This window comes from Astatotilapia calliptera, chromosome 3 (assembly GCF_964374335.1).
Source record: "Astatotilapia calliptera chromosome 3, fAstCal68.1, whole genome shotgun sequence".
Taxonomy (NCBI): domain Eukaryota; kingdom Metazoa; phylum Chordata; class Actinopteri; order Cichliformes; family Cichlidae; genus Astatotilapia; species Astatotilapia calliptera.
In genome coordinates this window covers 72106567-72129859 of record NC_137424.1, presented here as the reverse complement: position 1 = coordinate 72129859, position 23293 = coordinate 72106567, and the positions used below count along the sequence as shown (strand labels likewise).

Genomic DNA, 23293 nt, shown 5'->3' with positions numbered 1-23293 from the left:
ACTGATGATATTGTTATTTCAATGTGTGCTTACAAAATATAATCTTTGTATTTTCTTGTAACTTCTGTGGTTTTTGATTTTGAATGTAGATTCTGTATATATGGTTGAGCCCAGGACGCAAAAGATAAAGCTGCTGTTAACAGGTTTTTAAAAACCAACCAGCTGTACACACAGTTTCAATAACAGTGTAACACTGATACTTTTCTCACCCTTATTGTTGAAGTCATTTTTTCCTCTATAGTGGCTGAGCTGAGTCCAAATGGATGAAATTCTTCATCTGTTGCACCACCAGACTCTTCCCCTGTTATTCAGCTGGGACACACACACACATATATATATATACACATACACACATATATATATACACACATACATATATATATATATATATATATATATATATATATATATATATATATATATATACACATATATACACACACATACATACATATATACACACACATACATACATATATATATATATATATATATATATATATATATATATATATATATATACACACATACATATATATATATATATATATATATACACATACATATATATACATATATATATACACACATACATATATATACATATATATATACACATATATATATATATATATGTGTGTGTGTGTGCACCTAGCCACATGAAAAGTCCGGTCACTTCCTTTCTAAGCTTCTTAGACTCAGAACAAAAGCTGTCCAGCTTTGTGTTTATCAAAATTATTTTTACAACTCCTGCTGGAATACGTCAGGTTACAGCTGCAGTCAAAGCAAGATGGAAATAATAGAACAAGCAAGCAAACGCTCAGCTTCTCCCAGCATGTTGAGCTAATGATTAGTTGGTGTTTTTCTGCAAACAGTCTCTCACTCTTTCAACGTGTTCACAATAAACTGTGAACACACTTCGCCGATTTCACGGATTTTTGATGGTAGGGACCTTTTCGAAACTTTTACTTCCAGGTGAAGAATCTGACGTCTTTATTTGCGCTGGAAGAAAATAAAATACAGATGAATCTGGAGACGGTCCCATTAAGTCCTATTCTAAAGGCTGATTGCGCTCCCCCAGGCTTGTACCCGTGGCTTCATGTCCTGGGGTGGGGGTTGGTTGTTCTCCTGCCCTGCACCCTTTGTTCATATTCAAAGACTATTTTTCTGTATGTATTCTTACCCCCTAGCAACCGCCAGATTATAATGTTGCAGACAATCACAAACTCTACAGTCTGTCTAACTGCAGTGTATACCAAGCAATCTATTATTTCTCAAGAGAGATAAACTCAACATAAACTGAACCTACATTAAAGTTAGCTCGGTGCTTACCTTTAGATGAGCCCACAAACCGACAGAAACTCCGTGATGAAGCTGGAAGTCTTAAGAAACACATCAGGGAGCAGAGACCCACGTGGTTCACGCTGATCTGAGCTACGATCCAGGAGACAAGGGTGTGCAGATCGATGCAGCTATCCCACCGTTGTTAGTGGTATATGTTCCTGTAAGTTTACTACTTTACTCCCGTTTCATGAAAAAGCAGCTCTCTCTGCTCGACTCCTCTCCTGCACACACACGTTCTCCGCCCCCTTTTCCTGGCTCTGTGGCGATTTGTTACTGTGCGGTCACGTGACTCAGCTGCGCAACGTAACCACGTGGGATGTAATTTCTAAATTCTCCTTTACCTAAACTCTTTTCCTTGGCCTCGATGAAAACGTCATCGTGGGAAGTAGAATTACCAAGTACTCAGGGAAAGAGAGGAGCGGTGCTGAGAACTGGAAGAGGCTGTATCCTAATTCAGGTTCTGCAGCCTTAACGGTCCACAAGGGCCGCGTACTCAAAGACCGCTAAGGCCGGAAGTGCGAGGCTTGTAGCCTTGTGAAATGGGATGGTCTAGCCTCCGTCGCGCTGCCCAGGTTGCCTAGCAACCATGATACCAATGCTGTAACATAAGTAGTTTAAAACTATTGATTTATGTCAATGTCACTATTTGAGTTAATCAAAATCATTTTCTATGGTAAAATGTAGTGATGGGACGTTCTGTATCGAGGCTTCGGAGCGTGTGTCGAGTAATGGAGGGGGCGTTTCCGCGAAGCGCGTATCGAGGCTTGCTTCATTTATGGGAGGAGCTGAAAATGATGACGTCCGAAGCCTCGCTGCCCGGCTGTACCACGTGACTGGTTCATGAAGTGGTTCGAACTTTGCCGCGAGATATGACAGCGATATAAACCCCTCAGACTTCATTCAAAAATGTGGGTGTTTGATTGAGAGTTGCGGTTAGGGTTAAGCACTGTCTGCAAACTTCATGCCAACAGCACGTTTTTAAGGAAAATCAAACATATTTTCCTTAAAGATCATTTTAGAGTTTTTAATGAGCTGCAGGATCCTTGTTCAGTGTGAGTGGAGAACAGCCAAGTCGCCTCCTGTGATAAACCTCCACACGTACCACTGAAAACAGTTAAGTTAGTTTTAAATCATGGCTCAAACTACTTGTTCTGAGACCATTTCTTTATTTTTTACACCAAACTGTTTAATAAGATAAACTCTACACAGACTTCATCAAATATAACTAATGCTTTAACAGTATCAGGATTTCATAATACAAACTTCAAATCAACAAGAAAACAGCTGCAAACATGTGGATCAAAATTCATTAAAAAAACAACATGTGGACTTCAAGGACTTAATACACTAAAATGAAAGGAGGAGCAAAAAATAGAGGTTTAACAGAATTTGAATTAAGTAAAAGTAGTCACCTGTGATCTTTAAAATGGTTCTGATGTGTGCTGCTGTTTTTAACTTTCAACATTTCTTTGCTGCCACTGTGAATAAGATTGTGTTCTTTGCCTAATTGAATAAAGGTTACACTGACTCACTGCTCCATCCTCTGGTACAAACTGGTATTACATGGAAGTACAGCCCAAAACCAGTTTAGCTTGAGTTTCTTTTTTCAGGACATAAAGTTTTTTCTTTAACATTCAAACGTTGTAATGAAGGGATATTTTAACAGGCTGTTCTCGTTTATATGACTTCCATAAAACAACAGGGTTAGAACACATTGTGACGAAGTAAGATATTTGTTTTGTAGTCCATCTTCAGCACAATGTAGTTTCAACAGGCGGACATCCGGTGTCACATTGTTACAGAGAGACGAGTGTAAGGCTGTTCCAATTCTCAGCACCGCTCCTCTCTTTCCCTGAGTCCTTAGCAATTCTCCTTCCCACGATGACGTTTTCTTGGAGGCCAAGGAAAAGAGTTTGGGAAAATGAGATAGGCCCTAATTTTGAAATTTTAAATAACACCCACGTGGTTACGTTGTCCAGCTGAGTCACGTGGCCGCACAGCAACAAATCACAGCAGAGCCGGAAAAGGAGGCGGAGCAAAGTGTGTGTGCAGGAGAGGAGTCGAGCAGAGAGAGCTGCTTTTTCCATGAAACGGGAGTAAAGTAGTAAACGTACAGGAACATATACCACTACCAACGTTAGGATCGATATCTGCATCGATCAGCACACCCTTGTCTTCTGGATCGTAGCTGAGATCAGCGTGAACCACGTGGGTCTCTGCTCCCTTATCTGTTTCTTAAGACTTCCAGCTTCATCAAGGAGTTTCTCTTGGTTTGTGGGCTCATCTAAGGTAAGCACCGAGCTAACTTTAATGCAGGTTCAGTTTATGTTGATTTTAGCTCTGTTGAGAATAATAGATTGTTTGGTACGTTGGAGTTAGACAGACTGTAGAGTTTGTGATTGCTTGCAACATTATAATACGGCGGGTTTTAGGGGGTAAGAATAGATACAGAAAAATAGTCTTTGAATATGAACAAAAGGATGGGGTGCAGGGCAGGACAGGACAACAACCAGCCTCCATCCCCAGGACAGAAAGCCACAGGTACAAGCGTGGGGGAGGACAATCAGCCTTTAGAATAGGACTTAATGGGACCGTCTCCAGATGCATCCAGGGCTGGACTGGGACAAAAAATCGGCCCGTGTTCGAGATTAACTGGCTTTGGTCGAACAGATGTGTGGTAGACTTGCGTGTCAGGAGCTGCTACCGACAAACCAGCAAAAAAAAAACGCCAAAATGTGTCATCTGTGACATGTGTGAGGTTAATTCAAACACACCCAGTCAGTCTTGATGCTGTTGAACAACAAAATGTTTAAACATGTCACGAGTTGGTGATAATGTCATGCGCGACGCGATCGCGAAAACACGACACGTCCACACGTAAACGCAAAAACGCCTGGCAGGCGTTTTTAGAAATCTCAGTAATACCTTACCACAGTAATACCGACAGCCCGCTAGCACTCTCTACCAAAAATAGTGCTTTGTTGTGTATCTAATGGACCAAAGCCAAATCAGTTCCACGCCACTGAAGTTGCTGCATTTTTACAAACCAATTCTGGTTCATCTCTTTCACTCAACGATCCACTTTCACCCTTCTCATTCTCCGTCACCGCTGTGCTTTTTCCAGCCATGTGCGTATGAAAACAAAGGCATTGCGCATGCGTGTTTTATCTATATTTTATCCATATATCTGTATTTCATTTTCTTATCATTGTCCAACATTATACCGGTATTAATGTGAGCGGTATGATATAGCCCAGCCCTACTTTTAAAAGTTTACTATTCGGCTGCCCCATATCAACCATCCGCTGTTTTTTTTTTTTTTGTCTTTTTTTTCCTCTAAAAAAGTTTCCTCTAAAAAATTATCCACACCCACCACCACACCGCTCTGAATTTTGTAATGGGTTGAATTTGACCCATCCTTCAAACGCAGGGAAATAAAGGATGGATTTTCGGCCACATTTGGAGCAGCCTTTGAATTGGGACAGCCTTTGTCGTGTCGCTGTGACGTAATCGGCTGACGCAGCTCTTACTCCTCATTTTATGACTGGCAGACCCCCACTGTCATTCTTGTGAGATTTAGGGTGACACAAAATGCTTGGAGAACAAAAGTCAATTTTTGTCCTTTAAACAGGGGTTAAAAAAGTCATCCTAACAAAACACTAAGAATTGTAGTGGTGTTTCCACTTCCATTGCAAATTTTTTCTTTGATTCTTTGCAGTCTCTCTCCTAGTTCGTTAAAATGTCTTACATGTGTGAGTTGCTGAAGCATATGTCGCGGTTCCCCCTTTTTTGCAAACAAAAGAACGATGGGACTGAGGCAATTTTCCCCTCAGGATGGCCAGTCACCACGTGATTCATCAAAAGTCACCTGAGAAATCCTGCTCAACAAGGCAAAACTGTTATGGAAATTTTAGAAAATTAGCTGGGCAGTGTTGGGTAAGTTACTTTAAAAAAGTAATTAATTACTAATTACTTACCGTAGTAAATATTGTATTTAAAATATTTATCTAATTACTGTGTCAGAAAAGTAACTTAATTACTAAATAAGTAATTTAACTAAATACTTCTTAAAATCCCTATAAACCTTGAGTGGGCAAACAATAGAAATTAAACTCTTTAAAAAAATGTATTTATTATTTAAAGACAGAGACTCTACAGTACGCAGCGGTAGCATCTCTTCCACAATGTAGCCTGCAATCATTTTTTAAGCTCACCGTCAGATGCAAGTACATTGTAAGTAACTGTAATTAAAATACCTAAAAATGAACAGTATTTAGTTACTCTACTTTTTCAGTGGAAAAGTAGTTTATTTATTTATTTTTTTTATTTATTTATTTATTTTCCTCCTTTTTATTATTATTATCTCTTTTATTGGGACAGCTGTTGAACATAACAGTAGTTTGCCTTTTTACATTTTCTTTGCTGTCACATTTTAACTTATAATTGAAAAATAAAAAAGACAGAAAAAGAAGAGAAAAGAAAAACAAACAAAAACAACCCCCCCCCCAAAAAAAAAAAAAAAAACAACAACAACAAACAAAAAAAAAACTAGGGTTAGGAGGCAGCAGGGCAGGTAGGTTTACGTAGAACTCAGGGTTGTAACATCATATGTAACATCAGACTGCCACCATCATACCTGTGCCAAAGAAACCATCCCCAGCCTGTTTCAATGACTACCGCCCCGTGGCACTGACACCCATTATTATGAAGTGCTTTGAACGACTAGTCATGTCACACATCAAATCCACCCTACCTCCCACCCCGGACCCACACCAGTTCGCATACAGAGCGAAACGATCCACAGAGGATGCAATCTGCTCTGCCCTCCACCCAGCCCTAACTCATCTGGACAAGAAAGACTCATATGTGAGAATGCTGTTCATAGACTTTAGCTCAGCATTCAACACCATAATACCACAACAACTCATCTGTAAACTGGACAGACTGGGCCTCAGCACCTCCCTCTGCAACTGGCTGCTGGATTTCCTCAGCCAGAGGCCTCAAGCGGTGCGTGTGGGCAACAAGGTCTCAAACAGCATCACCCTGAGCACGGGGGCTCCACAAGGCTGTGTGCTCAGTCCTCTGCTCTTCACCCTGTTGACACATGACTGCACACCAACCTACAGCTCCAACCACCTTGTGAAGTTTGCGGACGACACAACGCTGGTGGGGCTCATCATCAAGGGCGATGAGACCCACTACAGGAAAGAGGTTGAGCTCCTGACCACGTGGTGCAGAGACAACAACCTCCTGCTAAATGTCAGTAAGACCAAGGAGATTATTGTCAACTTCCAGAGAGGCCACACCTGTCACCCCCCATTGACCATCGATGGCGCCGCGGTGGAGAGGGTGAGCAGCACCAAGTTCCTGGGGGTGCACATCAGTGAGGACCTCTCTTGGACCACCAGCACAGCATCACTGGCCAAGAAAGCACAACAGCGCCTCTACTTCCTGCGCAAACTCAAGCGGGCAAGTGCTCCACCACCCATCCTGACTACATTCTACAGAGGCACTATTGAAAGTATCCTCTCCAGCTGCATCACTGTGTGGGGCGGTAGCTGCACTGACTATAACAGAAAAGCTCTACAACGCATTGTGAGAACAGCTGAGAGGATAGTTGGTGTACCACTCCCCTCCCTGCAAGACATTTACACCACTCGCCTCACCCGCAAAGCCATCACAATTGTCAACGATGCAACCCACCCCGCGCACTGTCTGTTCAGCCTCCTGCCCTCTGGAAAGAGATACAGAAGTCTCCACTCCCGCACTACCAGGCTCACCAACAGCTTCATCCACCAGGCTGTGAGACTGCTGAACTCTCTTCCCTCCCGACTCCCAGCCAGCAGAATCACCAGATTGGCAGAAGTATAGGAAGACAGATTGGACTCTACTCCCCCTCACCCACGCACACTCTCCAGCAAGGAAACACTCTCTGAACCGGGAACTGAAAACATTCCTGACTTGCATTGCAATTGCACACACCTGCAGCTATATATATATTTTTGGTATTTCTTTTGGCACTGTTTATATTATTATATTACTATTTATTACTTTATTGTTAGGGCTGTTTTTTTTGTTGTGCATCTGCACCTTATTGTTGTCAATGTCTACGCATGGGACAGTGTGAAACGTAATTTCAATTCCTTTGTATGGCAAGTACATTTGAAGAAATTGACAAATAAAAGTGGCATCACGGTGGCACGGTGGTTAGCACTGTTGCCGCACAGCAAGAAGGTCCTGAGTTCAATTCCACCATCAGGCCGGGGTCTTTCTGTGTGGAGTTTGCATGTTCTCCCCGTGTTTGCGTGGGTTCCCTCCGGGTACTCCGGCTTCCTCCCACCGTCCAAAGACATGCAGTTTGTGGGGATAGGTTAATTGGAAAATCCAAATTGTCACTAGGTGTGAATGTGAGTATGAATGGTTGTCTGTCCTTGTGTGTTAGCCCTGTGACAGACTGGCGACCTGTCCAGGGTGTACCCCGCCTCTCGCCCTATGACAGCTGGGATTGGCTCCAGCGCCCCCCGTGACCCTGAAAAGGAAAAGCGGTAGCGAATGGATGGATGACAAATAAAAGTATTCTATTCTATTCTATTCTATTCTATATACAAAATCACACCTCATATGCTTAACATAGTCTGTCCATTTAGACCATATTCCGTAGAAGGTATCCCTCTGAAGTTTAAGAGAAAATGACACTTTTTCCATCGTATAGATCTCTTGTACAGAATGTATCCAGTCTTCTATCGTTGGTGGTTCAGGCTTAAGCCATCTTCTCATAAGATGCTTTTTACTTGCGGCCAGAAGGATATATAGGAGTCTTCTGTCGTTGGAATTCAGTTTATCCACTGGTGCATTGCACAAAAACATGGTCTCAAAAGTTGAAGGAAAAACAAATGAAAAAACATTTTGTAAATGATCATGGATTAGAGACCAATACTGGCGAATATCTTTACAGTCCCAAAAGATGTGGAAATGGTTAGCTCCATCTCCCCCACATCTCCAACTAGAGCTGGGCGATATGAGATTTTTTCATATAACGATATGTTTTTTTCATTTCAGGCGATAACGATATCTATCACGATATAAGCCAAATAACTATATTTGTAAGATTTAAATGTGCCGTTGCTCACAAGTAAAATGTGAAATAATCAGCAGCTTGTTTTTATTTAAATATTTATTTCCCATAATAAGTTCAACAGGGTAGATGTACTTAAGAAACATGAGACTTTTTCAGATAAATAAAGGCAAATATTGCAAACTACACAAAAGGCAGCCGCTAAAGCGTTTAAGTTTCAAAATAGAACAAACGAAACAGACTAAAATGTCAATTCCACTTAGAAACAAAATATTAATTCTAAAAATAAATCTTAGTTTGTTTTACAGAAGAACAGACAAAACTAATTAACTTTTGTCAATATCAAATAAACTGAGAACTAAAAGGAAATTCTCAATCTCTCCTTGTTGTATAGCTTAGCTTTTCAAACAGTTTTAACAGCTATGAACATGCCAAAGCAGCAGGTGGCGCTAGATTCCTAACCGTGCAGAAATGTTGGCCAATCAGAAGTCTAGAAGCCTCGGTGGGAAAAAGTAAACAAAGCTGGGGCATAGAAGCAGAACAGAGTCGTATGTGTGGATCGACAGTAACTGTGTGTATATGTAAGCATTTAAACACTGCAGAGAGTAGAATTAACAGTAACAGTATTGTAGAAATTCATTTCACCGAAACAATAACGTGGCACAGTGTGACGCATGCACCAGTTTATTGTATTTCCAGCTACTCTGTTTTTTGTCAGACTTGAAATAGCCAAAATACCTTCACACTACGGAACTTCTATGGCTCTTCCGTTCGACAATCTCTCCGGCATTGGAACCATCATCTGTTTTCTCTTCGGTCACGCTCGGTAGATTTTTCTAGTCGGCACACTCATTTCCTCCATTACGCGCTGGCTCCATTACCCGCTGGCTGTTTCCCAAACAAACACACGTGCGGCTTGGCACTTGTGCTGTACGTAACAAGTCACGCGACGTGACGCTGCGGCTGTGATTGGTTCGGCTCTGCGCTGCTTAATTTGGATTGGCTGACCTTTTTCTTTTTTTTTTTCTTTTTTTTTTTTTTTTTAAGAGGACAAGAGCGGCGAGGTCTATCGCGATAGCTTAATTTCTCTATCGAGTAAAAGTTATATCGCGATACATATCATTATCGTTCTATCGCCCTGCTCTATCTCCAACATTTATCACCAGTTCCTCGATATCTTTGTTGAGCAGGGGTAATGAAAAATCTCATAATGCTTTTCCAGCAAAATTCACGCCAAACATTAGACCCAGTGGTAGCCCACTGTATCTTGCATGCGTGAGCCCAACACTTCTCTGTAATTGTCAAATTACCCTCCTTTTCCCACTTCGCTTTAATATACAGAGTGCTGTCGTTTTTACACCGCCGGATGCTGTTATATAATTTAGAAATTATTTTACTTTGCACTTCAGATTTGGTTAATAATAAGAATGTTTCTACAAATTGTAATTCGTTTAGGTTCACTTTTAAGTTTTGATTAAAATAATTTCTGATCTGTAGATATCTAAAAAAAATCATCTGATCCCAAGTCATGTTTACTCCTTAAAGATTCAAAGCTTTGAAATGCACCCTTATGGACAAATGAATAATAATTGGTTATACCTTTTGAAATCCAGTTTTTGAATCTATTATCATATTGATTTGGAGTAAAATCTGAATCATATGCACACCATCTTAAAACCTTAGAGGCATTTTCCAAACCACCAATTTTTATTACTTCTTTCCAAGCTGATATCATTATTTGCAGTATAGGTTTATCTGCCATATGTATTTTATTCTGCAATTTTATGTCCGATATTAAAGCTGAAACTGGTATTTCTTTTACTATTGTTCCTTCAACATCTTTCCATCCGGCGGTGTAGTTTGGACAACAGAGACAAATCAGCGGTCTTAACTGAGCTGCACAATAATATTCTCGTAGACAGGGAAGCCCATGACCTCCCTTTTCTTTCTTTAATTGAAGCGTTTTATATTTAACTCTAGCTTTTTTCCCATTCCAGATATATTTTGACAATGTTCTATCCCATACCGCAAACTGTTTTTGTGGTATGGTAATCGGTAGAGACTGAAACAAATACAGCAGTCGGGGAAGAATATTTAATCTGATTGATTCCACCCTGGAGTGTAGGTCCTGAAATGGAATAGTGTTCCATCTTTGTATATCTGATTTTATGGATTAATTTAGAGGGGCATAGTTGGCATTGAACATTTTGGTGAAATCACGATGTATTACCACCCCTAAATACCTAATGCTATCTGCATCCCATTTCCATTTATAACGATTCTTGATTTCGACTGGTGGCTCATAATTTAAAGTTAATACCTGCGTTACCTGCGGAAAAGTAATTTAATTACAGTAACGGGTTACTTAGTAAGTCATTACAACCAACACTGGAGCTGGGTTGGAAGTGTGTTTAATAAACACATTAAAATTTGAATGGGAACATCCCAGTCAACACAAGGATCATCTCTGAAGTTTGGCCACCACCCTTACATCTTATATACACCCTCACAGACACTCTCAAACAAAGAACATCCACAGGACATCACGTATCCCTATACCTTCAGTCCAGCTCATCCTTGACCTCAGAGAAAAATTACAACCACCTGTCACCTCCCTTAAAGTAGGATTTCTGGAGATCTTCCAGTCTACGATGGGTCCACTGTGAAGGTGCAATAACATGGGGCCCACTTGTGATAACATTCTATGTGAATGCATACAACTGATGAACACTGAAGTGAGGAAATAATATTACTATTACTAATGTGATATGATTAATACATAGGAAAAGAAATCTGCCACCACATCATGAAAATAACATACTTGTGGTAAATACACATAGAACAATTACAAGATTAAGTCTGCATAGCCCACAAGTTCATGCGACCCTAGGATGTCGCTGTCATCTTCCTGCTCCTGAAAAAAACATACATGCATCAACCCTTTCCTTGTCTGCTTGGAGTAGGGACAATCTTGCATATCAGTGTCAAGTCAGTTAACCATTTGTTCCCATTATCAGTCCAGTCAGTCCCTGTATGTTTATTGGTGAAAGCACAACTTCTTCTGTCGACTTAAGTTTCTACTGCCAGTAGTGATGTGTCGGTCGCGAACGAAATGAATCTCAGAGCCGGATCTTTGAAGTGAGCGTCACGAGTTGTAGGGTTTCTTTTTTTCTTTCTCTCACCCTCTCTGTCGCACTTTTTTTCCCGCTTCACTCCGCACGTGAGCCTTGTGCTTTGCGCTGGGAAGAGGGGCAGTAGTTACGCTCGCAGTAGCACATGAACAGAGCGAGACAGAAAGAGAGCCAGGGACAACAACATCACTTTAGAAAGGTATAGGAATCAACCACAACTATTTTCAGTTGCAGATGATAAAGGATTCAGAAAGTTTATTCACGCAGGCCCATATGACAGAGAATATGCATCTTCTTTTTGTTTTCATATTTTAATTTATATTTAATTGTGTTGTGGTTTGCAGCGTTTTGTTTTGTTTCACTTTAAATTTGTTTAAAAGGAAAAAGATGAAAATTTAAATAGTTAAAAGTTGAAATGTAAAAAGGTGGGTTTTGTCCATCCATCCATCCATTCGCTTCCGCTTATCCTTTTCAGGGTCGCGGGGGGCGCTGGAGCCTATCCCAGCCGTCATAGGGCGAAAGGCGGGGTACAACCTGGACAGGTGGGTTTTGTATCATATGATTAATTTATTACAGTTTATGTGGAGTGAATAAATAAAAGTATAGTTACAGTGGTCCCTAGAGACAAAGCACGTACGAACTCTAAAACACGTACAAAACATAACAGAAGTGCTCCGGGATGCTAGGCGCAGTGTAAGTACATTAGTTCAATTCAATTCAATTTTATTTATATAGCGCCAAATCACAACAAAAGTCGCCTCAAGGCACTTCATAGATACAGAGAAAAACCCAACAATCATATGACCCCCTATGAGCAAGCACTTTGGCGACAGTAGTAATTCCTTTTGTGCATAATTTTATATTGTTGTTAATAATAAATTAATTAAAGCAACAAAACAACCTCAAGAGCTGGCTGGGAGACGAAAGAGCCGGTTCTCTAAAAAGAGCAGGAAATCCCATCACTAACTGCCAGCAACATGACATCATTTCAAAGAAGAAAAAAGACAAATTCAGAATTGATTACCTTGCTGATTCCTTTTAGACAAGGGACTTGGGACTTACTATCTAATCGTGTCCCACATAGGTGACTTTCTCCAGAACCCATTGTAATGTGGAGAAGCTCACTTTACCATCGTTTTTAAAGCAACAGTTTTGTATAGCACTTTTAGTTCCAATCATGCAGGCCTGCTTGAAGGAGAGCAGATTTTCAAACCTAACTTTCAGTGCACTCCTCAAACATAAATAAAATAAAATAAAATAAAATTCTACAAAATGTAAAAATATGAAAGCCTAGTTTTAGGATTTTTCACTTCCACTTGGTAACAAAAATGCAAGTTTTATCCCATGTAACAAGGTGTATGTCATGGTAAAACCTCCCCTACACATCAGGAACAAGAAACTAAGAATCTACTAGTCTCACTCATTTAATCCCTCTGCTGCATTCTGTTCACCCCTGCTATAATTCAATCATCTTTCCCAATATAATATTAGTCCAATAGTTCATATATTGCTTCTCATCCCACTAAGTGAACCGAACAACATGATAAAATCAGAAACACAGGCTTAAAATACTATCTGGTCTTCTTGAGCTTCATTACATGCGTGTATGTGTTAGTAGGATTAATACATTTTGTGCTCCTTAAAGGTTAAAATATCAATACTACAGTCTAAATATCAGGAGAGCAAATCAATATGTCCTTCTTGTTTCAGAAACATCTAAAGTCAGGTTCAGCTAAATCCTAAGCGTTTGCAAGTTCACCAAGTGAATGTAAAGGTGTTGTTAACACCGTCAACAGGTACCCCCGCGTGATGTGTGCCACTTCCAATGTGATTTTTGACACCCCCATATGGAGGACAACAAGAGCCACGCACATCGAAATAAAGAACTCTGTGCTTGAATAATGAATTGTAGAATAAATTCTTCATTTGTGAAATTTTTCAATCCCTCATTAACAAAGTGATTTTTTAAATGTTTTTTAAACTCCTAGGATGGTAATGAGGTGCAGTATAAACTTAGTTGGCTGAGTTTATACTGCTACCGATGAGTCTGAGCGGGACTCTTTTGTGGATCTATGGAAGTCCATATTTACTTATTTAATTTTTTGTTTCACACATGGTACAGCAGTAATTCATTTCTTATACACAACCTTCCTGTTAATTAAAGTAACACTGTTTCCATGCATGAACAGGAGCATTGACACCTGCCCCCTATCTGTGATGATACAAGTAGGCAACCAAAATTACACTCTGACAATATTTTACACGAAACAAGACAAAACAAACAGAACAATATAATCAACAGTGAGCAATACCACTAAATATCAAACAGAAAGGATAATTTTTTCTACAGTTAAATTCTGTTATTTTCAACTTCTTCATATTGGTTTATCGTTTTATTGCTATAGCAGATTTTAAATTGAGAAACCTTTGTACAACACATGCTATACCTATTATAAAGACACATCTCCTGGATGCACTGGTACGCATCTTCAGTGATGTATCCTAAGGTCATCAGGTGTTTCGGGTCTCACAACATCATACACCCTCGCCCAGGCGACCCAGCCGGGGGTGATCAGGCCCCGACTTGCGTACCAGTAGCTACCCACGGATCAGCCCTCTTGATCCACAGCCACCTTGTGGCTTTCTCTGCCGCTTCACTCACAGCCTGGATGGCCCTCTTCTTGGCTGCCCCAGCCACGCCCAGCCACACTTTGCAGAGTGATCGTCCTGCAAAGCCCCTACAACCCACTTCTATGGGCTCATAGAAAGTCTTCCAGCCCCTTCCCCTGCACTCCTGCACTAGTTCCTGGTACTTTCCTCGTTTCCTTTCATTGGCCTCCTCAATCCGCTCTTCCCAGGGCACTGTGAGTTCCAGCATGATCAGCTGTTTTGAGGCCTCAGAAATAATTATCATGTCTGGCCAGAGTGATGTTTTTGCAATGTTCTGAGGGAACTTTAGTTGTTTACCCAGGTCAGCCTGTAGCTGCCAATCAGAGGCTGTGTTGAGGAGGCCAGTTGTCAAATGTGGGCGCACCTGGGGGTTCTCTCCAGCCTTAATAAAAGAGATTGCCTTCCTCGGAGCATGATGATGCTTGCTGGTGCTGATTGCTGAGGCAATCTTTCCAGCAACTACTCTGAGCACCTGGTCGTGCCGCCAACGATACCGACCATCGGCCAGGGCCCTTGGGCAGCTGCTAAGGAGGTGTTCTAGGGTCCCTCTTCCAAAGCACAGGGGACAGGCAGGTGTCTCGCTCTTTCCCCACAGATGGAGGTTTGCTGGGCTTGGCAGAGTGTTGTAAACTGCCTGCACTAGGAATCGGATCCGGTGGAAGTCTGCCTGCATGATGTTTGCCCAGGTGACCTTGCGCTGCAAGGTGCTCTCCCACCTTGTCCATGCTCCCTGCCGCTTAAGGCCTACAGCTCTACTTACTCGCTCCTCCTCCACACCTGCTCGGACCTCTTCCTGGAATAGCAGGTGTCTCTCCTTTCCCTGTGCCCTGCTGACCTGGGCCTTTGGGACGTACCCCAAGCCTGCTCCCCCTGTTGCTAAGACCCCCATCAGTGTTTTCTGCCTTAGGCGTGACTCCGCCACCTCAACTGCCTTCTCAGCCTTCCACTTTCTTCCTGTCCTTACCTCAATACCTGCTGATGCCACCTTGCAGTCTTTAGAATCTCTGTACTGTAGGGCTTCTCGTGTACGAGCCACCTTGAACTCTTCTTTGAGACCACTGAAGGGTAACTGCACGCTGTTGCTTGCCCCATACAAGGCAGCGCTGGTGAGACTCCGGGGAAGTCCCAGCCACTTACGAAGAAAGCCACTGATCTTTCTTTCAAGGGATTCCACAGTAGTTATTGGAACTGTATAGACAAGCAAGGGCCACAGGATTCGGTTTATGTTTATGTTTTTCGAATCCTCCTCTTTGGGAATCCAGACTCCCTCTGCGCACCTCCACTGATCAGCAACTCTCCCTCTCCGCCATATCACCTTTAAGATCTTCCACAGGTGGCGAAGCAGCTCTGGGCAGCGCTTATAGACAAGGTAGGGTACGCCACTGGGACCTGGGGAGGATGCAGAGCGGGCTGCTTTGATGACCTCACACACCGCCTTCAAACTTGGCTCCGTCAACTTGAACTCTACTGATGGTGGGGCAGAGTTGATGAGAGCTTTGTTTGGTCCCAAGTCTTGTTCCCTCAGTGGGTCACTCATGGTCTCATGAAGGAAGTTATTCACCTCCTCTGCTGAGCACTCCAACTGCCCGCTTCGCTTAACTCCAAGCAATTGTTTGGAAAAGCGAAAGGGATCAGCAATAAAAGCTGCACGTTTCCTGGCTATCTCTCTTCCTCGCCTCCTGTGCCATTCTGCTCTACGGAGGGTAATCAGCTTCTTCCGCAAGATGTTATGCAGTTCCTCTAAAGCTTGCTTCTCCTCCGCATCAGCGTTCTTGAACTGCTTCTTAAGGCTCCTGAGCTCCTGACGCAGTTGATGAATCTTCATGGCCCTGCGGTTCATGGTGTAAGGGGTCTTGTTGTAACACTTCTCGATCAGGCCGAACCTTTCTGAGGCGTAGCTGACTATGATGGTGGTCATTGTTTTAAGCCTGCTGTCGGCATCTCTTTTGGCCACAGCTTGTATGATGTTGGAGACATCCTCATCAAACTTCTGCCACTCGCTCTGGCTGCTGGCCACTTAATCCGCTGTTTTGGAACTACACTGCTTGGATTGGAAGAGTCCAGTGCGTGGAGGGACTGGGCTCTGTGGGGTGCCTCCTGGCCGGGCTCCTCCTGCGTCTCACCAGGTTCTCACCAGGTTCAGGACCTGTGCGTTGCACCTTACTCTCCCGCGCCAAACATTTCATTCTAGCCTGATGGACCTTTAGGCCACGCTGGTTCTTACACAGCTTGCCGCAGATACATGTCTTACTCGTAGTCCTTTCCATTGCATTGGTCGTTAACCTTGAGTCCGTACGATTGGAGACCTCATCCTCCCCCCCTCTCGGGATCTCCTGGGGGTATCTTTCTTTAGGGCTTTCCGTAGCTTTTTGGGGTGCTTTCTCACGAAAACTGCAGACCGGGATGCTAGCCCACCCTGCCCCTGGAGCTGTCTTTCCGAGCTGTCATCTGTCTCTCCAGTAGTCACCAAACTTTCTTGGTTGTCACCTAGACTCTTAGATGATGAATGAGATGATCATTGAGAGAATTTCTTATGCCTATGACTGTTGGACACATTTGCCTTTGTGTGGTTCGAGCAAACCGATGCTTAAAATAAAACTTCCTTCTTCCCTCCCCATGTTCTGAACACAATACAAATACACTTTGTAACTTAAGAGGTAGTGTTTTAGTTTTTTGCCCTAAATATAATAATTTATGTCTGTAATTTCATTATATCTTCTAGTTTTCATACTTTTGATTTTATATACAAACTGTTACTGTCTTCTCTATACTTAACGTTATGCATAATTCAAAGCGCTCTCTTCTGTAATAAATATAATGGTTTGGTTATTAGTCACATATGTATTCCCCCATACTTCATCACAATAACTCAGATAGGGTAGAAACAATGAAAAATATAATATTCTATATCTAGCAAGCAATTAATGAAAATATGATCAATTAAAGTTGCTAACTTTTCAGTTATTCTACTAGGTTTAGTAATCAGAGGGTAAAACCCTCTTCCAAATATTAACTCAAAAAATCTGATGATGACTTATGATTGGACATTAAAAAAAATATTATAATCCCCGCAAATACAAAATGTCTTATTTCCCTTTACCTTGCTCAATAAATCTTCTACTAGAGGTGGGAATCACCATACATCTCACGATACGATATTATTGCAATTTTTAAAAAATATTTTGCGATATTCAGATTCTGTACATAAAGGTAAACTTTATCAATATTCATTTTATCTAATATCAAAGTCTCACACTCAGTCTTTCTCTCATTTCAGTCAGTTTTATTGTTGACAAACTGAACGGTTTGTATTACAGTCTAGTCCAACTTAACTGAATGCAACCATCTGGTACAATTATAGCTATTCTGAACAATGAAATTTCTGAAAACTATGCAGCCCATTCAGCAACTGAAGAATTTGAAAGTAAATTAAAACAAAATATAATTTTACATTAAATAAAAAAGTTTTAAACTTAATTAAAACAAAACATGTCTTAAATTAAAATAAGTAAACTGTCATGTTTATTGCTGCCAAAAAAAAAGTTAAACACATTTGGACAGTGAAGGAATGTAAGGATTCTTGCTCAGAAAAAGGATCAACATGCTCTGAAGTCAGAGCATGTTCCAGTCCACGCAAACTTTTTTTGTAACAAAATATCGATTTCTGCTGTCCCTGTATCGATACATTATTAGCAAACAAAATATCATGATACTACACAGTATCGACTTTTTTCCCCCACCCCTATCTTCTACTACTGTGAATGTTTCTATGAGTGTTCCAGGCCTCCTATACATACAAGTAACAATTATATTACCCTTTATTTCCATTTCTATTTCTATTTCTACTGCCACACACTCTATTAAATCATTAATAGCCACAGACATATATTCAACCTGCTTACATTTCAAATCGCTATCAACAAAAAGTGCCATACCTCCTGCCTTCTTATTAGATCTATTTATATGATATAATTCATACCCATCAATGTGAAAGTCCCAACCCCTTTCCTCATCTATCCATATTTCGGATAGTGCTATAACTTTAAACTTGCCTTTCAGATTATTCAAAAAATCATTGATCAGAACAAAGCTTTTGTAGAGGCTTCTACAGTTGAAATGAATTCATGAAAATTTATCGCCTATGTAAACATTATCCCTAAATAATGTTGACATATATACAGGGTGTAGCATTCCCTGGGTAAAGGCGGTGATATACAGGACAGTCAGTGGTTTTTCCCTTTCCAGTTCTTGTAGCCAACTGATGACTTTCTTTTTGTAGTTGTTTCTGGGGTTTTACCTTGAAGCTTTATAGGTATTGTTGTCACTGAGGAGTTTAGTCATGTTTATTTGCTCTGCTTCTTTTTGTCAGGGATAAAATACAAATATATACTTTTGTGTCCCAGCTGAGTAACAGGAGGACAAGAGTCTGGTGGTGCAGCATAGGAACAAGCCATTTGGACTCAGCTCAGCCACTACAGAGGAAACAATGACTTCAACACAAAAGGTGAGAAAAATATCACAGTTACACTGTTATTGAAACTGTGTGCACAGCTGGTTGGTTTTTAAAAAACAATTAACAGCAGCTTTATCTTTTCCATCCTGGGCTCCTCCATATATACAGAATCTACATTCACAACCAAAAACCACAGAAGTTAGAAGAAAATACAAAGATCATATTTTAACAGCACATATTGAAACAACAATATCATCACTTGAACTCAAAATAATTTATGAAGTAAAAGACTTTCTCCTCTTATATATTTCTTCAATAATGTCATTTTCATTACAACTCCCATTGTAGGACATCATTGTAATGTGATACTATCACCACAAGGTGGTGGTAACACACCAACAATGTGTTTGGTGACATGTTTGATTCCACCAATGGAAGGAGTTTTAGTTTGTTCCATGACTGCATTTCACTCACTGCCTCTGTTTGTATCTGTCACTGCAGGACCAACATGGAGCAAGAAGTCAGCGCTCTCAGGAGGCCGACAAATCTCAAAGAAGAAAGGGAGAGACAACCTACAGCTGTGATGAATGTGGGAAGGATTTTACCCGGACTGGCAACCTAAAAACACACCAACTCTTCCACAGTGGAGTTAAAGCGTACAGCTGTGAGTTGTGTGGAAAGTCTTTTACCCTGGCTCAAACCTTAAAAACACACCAATTCATCCACAGTGGAGTTAAACCTTACAGCTGTGACTTGTGTGGAAAGTCTTTTACCCAGGCTGGAAACTTAAAAAATCACCAACTCATCCACAGTGGAGTTAAAGCACACAGCTGTGAGTTGTGTGGGAAGGATTTTGCCCGGGCTAGAGGCTTAAAAATACACCAACTTATCCACAGTGGATTTAAAGCACACAGCTGTGAGTTGTGTGGTAAGGCTTTTGCTCAAAATGGCGACTTACAGAGGCATCTAGTTACCCACTCTGGAATTAAGGCGTACAGCTGCGACTTTTGTGGTAAAAGTTTCAGCGACAAACGGTACCGAAATATTCACCTACGGATTCACACTGGAAATGATGTTTCCTGCTGTGATCAGTGTGGGAAACTGTTTACAACAGACACACAGTTAAAAATACACATGTTTAGCCACACTGAGGAGAGACTTTACAAATGTGACCTGTGTGAGAAGACTTTTAAATATCCACATCACCTGAGAAACCACCGACACATCCACACCAGAAAATAACTCTACAAATGCAGTTACTGTCAGGATGTATTGATTTTTTTATCTTGTAATTTTAACCTGATCAAGTCTGATCAGTAAACTTATGGAGTTATACTGAATAAACTTTTTGGAAAAATGAAGTGTCATTTTTGCCCAGTAAGCTGAGTGTTATAATGTAAACAGTAAAATGTAATTGGACGTTGGCAGAGATGCTTTTTATTTTAGGCGACGTTCAGGATAAAAATAAAAAAGCAGAGCGACGCACATGGATCCACTTCCCAGCCCTGTCGTCACTGTGGTGGTGGGAAAGTTTCTCTGTGTCCTTTGTGGAAAAACTTCCAATCATCAATGGGACCTAAAACCACATCAACGTAGACACACTGGAGACAAAATGAACTACTTCCAATAATGTGGGAGAGGCTTCCACACACCAAGTACATTAAAAATACATGAACTCTTCCACAGTGGGGTGAAAAAGCACATCTGTGACCAGTGTGGGTCATCCTTCACCACTGGATATGAGCTTAATGAAAAAGCATAAGTGAATCCACACAGGAGAGACATCATACAAGTGCAGACACTGTGACAAAAGCTTCTCACAATCAGGTCATCGTAACAAACATGAACGTACACACATGGAAGTGAACTTCAGCTGTGACCAGCGTGACAAGAGCTTCAGGAATGTCAGTTCATACTCCGAACACAAACGATCCCATACTGTAAATAAACCTGTTTCAGGCTCAGACTTAAAAACCTTGAGATCAGGCTCCACAGAGTTCAGATGGAATCTCCTGTGTCAGCTGATGTCACACTTGGATCTGATGAGGTAGCTCTGATTTCTGGACCTGCAGTGAATAATTCTGAATGTTACATTTAGGAAGCTGTAGATGCCCTACCTGCATGTATAGATATGTATATCAAGTTTATGTTTTTTCCTTTGAGGGATTTTAATTCTCTAAAATGTTTTCCTTATTATATTTTGATCTTTGTTCCCTTAGGACACAGTAGTGTTTAGTAATTGTACTTGTTACTGTATTATTAAAGTTATAGGTATGTTTTTTTTTTTTTACAAAACTGATATTGTATCAAAATTGCAGATATGGATATATATTTCAATTTCTTTCATTTGAACTTTGTTTACAAAATTAACTTTTTTTATGTATTCATTTAATGTGTTAAATCATTGTGTTAATCAGTTAAATTTCAATCCTTCATTCATATTTAATCTTTTGCTGTGGTAAAATCTTCTCTTAGAAAATTTTCTCCCAAAACTGCAAATAATTTCACAGCAGTTGTTCTTAAAACTTCCAAAATGAACTAAATCTGTCCACCAGCTTTGAAACAACACCTGCTGTGACTTTATGTCCAGAAAGAATAAACTCAAGCTAAACTGGTTTTGGGCTGTACTTCCACGTAATACCAGTTTGTACCAGAAGATGAAGCAGTGAGTCAGTGTAACCTTTATTTAATTGGCAAATTGGCAAAGACCACTGATAGGTTTGTAGCTTGAACCTATCCGCTGGAACGTTGAGGACAATATAATTACATTCTTTCAATCTACAACTGATTATACACCTCTAAGCATATATGGTTAAATATTTCTAAGCATAAATGGCAATGAACAATACAAAACCTAACATCCACATTCATATTCACAGTGGCAGCAAAGAAATGGTGAAAGTTCAAAAATTCCAATTCTTTTAAACCTCTATTTTTGGCTCCTCCTTTCACTTTAGTGTGTTTACTGTGTTCTTGAAGTCCACATGTTGTTTCTAATGAATTCATTTAGATCCACATGTTCTGCAGCTGTTTTCTTGTTGATTTGAAGTTTGTATTATGAAATCGTGATTTGATTTGATCCTATATTTGATGAACTGTGAAAAATAAAGAAATGGTCTCACAACAAGTAGTTCGAGCCCTGATTTCAGATTCAAAGTAATTTAACTGTTTTCAGTGGTACATGTGGAGGTTTATCACTGGAGGAACCTTGGCTGTTCTCCACTAACATTGAACAGGGTTCCTGCAGCTCATTAAAAACTCTGAAATGATCTTCAAGGACAAAGATATTTGATTTTTCTTAAAAATAAGATGTGGGCATGAGTTTTCAAAGAGTGTGTTTAAGATTCATTGTAATGAACATCTCACACAAAGCAGATGTTCCTGCATTGCAACAGCGGTTTGCAGATGTGTTCTCCCCCCTGCCCGTCTGCATGACTCTCATGCAGCACCACTTTGAAACGCAGCCTGGCGTGAAAGTCTGTTCATGACCTAACATGTTGCCTGAGCACAAGAGACCAATTGTACAAAAGGAATTGGCTGAAATGGTGAAAATGCTATTATCATAGGATGAAATGAGGATTTGTTCCTCAGTGTTTGGTCTCCTGTGCTTACCTTTTCTCCAGGTGATTTGTCGCAGCTGTTGAGAGGGGCCGGTTGTCTTTAAGGTGCTTCCAGGTAATTAAGAAGTGAGCGCACGGTTTTATACGGTTCTGTGATGATCATCACAAAGTCAAAAAGGTCTCATGGTTTGATGCCTATCCCATGCCCCAGGTTGACCTGGACTGGTTAAGCACTGCTTATCTTTTTATCATGCTGGATTTAACCAACGCCTACAGGCAGATTCCCTTGTCTGCAGAGTCCAAAGACAAAAAAGACCTTCTCCACTCTGTATGGTTCATACCATTCGTCACTCTTCTGTTTGGCTTGTTTTTTTTTCCCAACTTTGTTTTATTAATTTCAACAATGACATACAAAGTTAGCAACAGCTAAGTCAATCTTGATTTCAGAACAGTGGTATGTCCATTATACCATCCAACCTCCCAACCCAAATTCTCCCCCTACCAGATCCACAATAGACAAAACACCGCAGAGAACCAGTCTCTGCCCACACACACACACACACACACACACACAAAAATAAATTAAAAAAAAAAAAAACAACACCTCAGGACCCATACACATAACAAGCATAACCCCCAAAAAACAACAACAACCACAGCTCCTCCCTCCCCCCCGTAGCCAACCGAACAAACAAAAACAAACAAAACAAAAACAGAGAAAACAATAGCAGAGAAAGGACCAAACAGAACAAAAGGAAAAACAAATAGATAAGGTATAAATAAGATTTAAAAAAAAATAAACATTATAATGTAGCTTCGCTCAGTTCACTTCAGACTCAGGAAGTAAAGTAATGGTGTCGACCAGCAAGAGAAATGATTTCCAGATTTTGTTAAATTCCCTAATAGAGCCTTTTAGAGAGAGTCTAAGTTTTTCCAGCTTTAAGTTAAAGAGTACATCTCTCACCCAATGATCATGAGTTGGGGGGTGGGGAAGCTTCAACTTCAACAGAATAAGCCTCCGGGCCAGTAAAGTGGTAAAGGCTAGGGCCTGTTTGAGGGG

At 40.7% G+C, this 23293-nt stretch overlaps 1 protein-coding gene and 1 long non-coding RNA gene across 6 annotated transcripts in view; one reads left to right on the top strand and one right to left on the bottom strand.

Moving 5' to 3' along the window:
• LOC113011180 (uncharacterized) overlaps positions 1 to 23293 on the bottom strand; it is a 74517-nt gene that overhangs the window by 2745 nt on the left and 48479 nt on the right. Inside the window, exons 1-3 of one of the 5 annotated variants that reach the window (XM_080299194.1) lie at positions 1333 to 1495; positions 884 to 1002; positions 210 to 312 (exon numbers count right to left, since the gene is read on the bottom strand). The exons of 2 other annotated variants lie outside the window; for them this stretch is intronic. In XM_080299194.1, the coding sequence (XP_080155320.1) occupies positions 210 to 227 (18 nt within the window). In that variant the 5' untranslated portion in view covers positions 228 to 312; positions 884 to 1002; positions 1333 to 1495. Of the gene's footprint in view, positions 1 to 209; positions 313 to 883; positions 1306 to 1332; positions 1496 to 23293 lie in introns of those variants that run through there. 2 more of the 5 variants (XM_080299193.1, XM_080299195.1) reach the window with 2 other exon arrangements.
• LOC145425807 (uncharacterized) lies at positions 3363 to 21797 on the top strand. The gene is made up of 4 exons (XR_013906553.1): positions 3363 to 3633; positions 12026 to 12092; positions 18624 to 18724; positions 19175 to 21797. It is a non-coding gene; the product is annotated as an uncharacterized LOC145425807 (long non-coding RNA).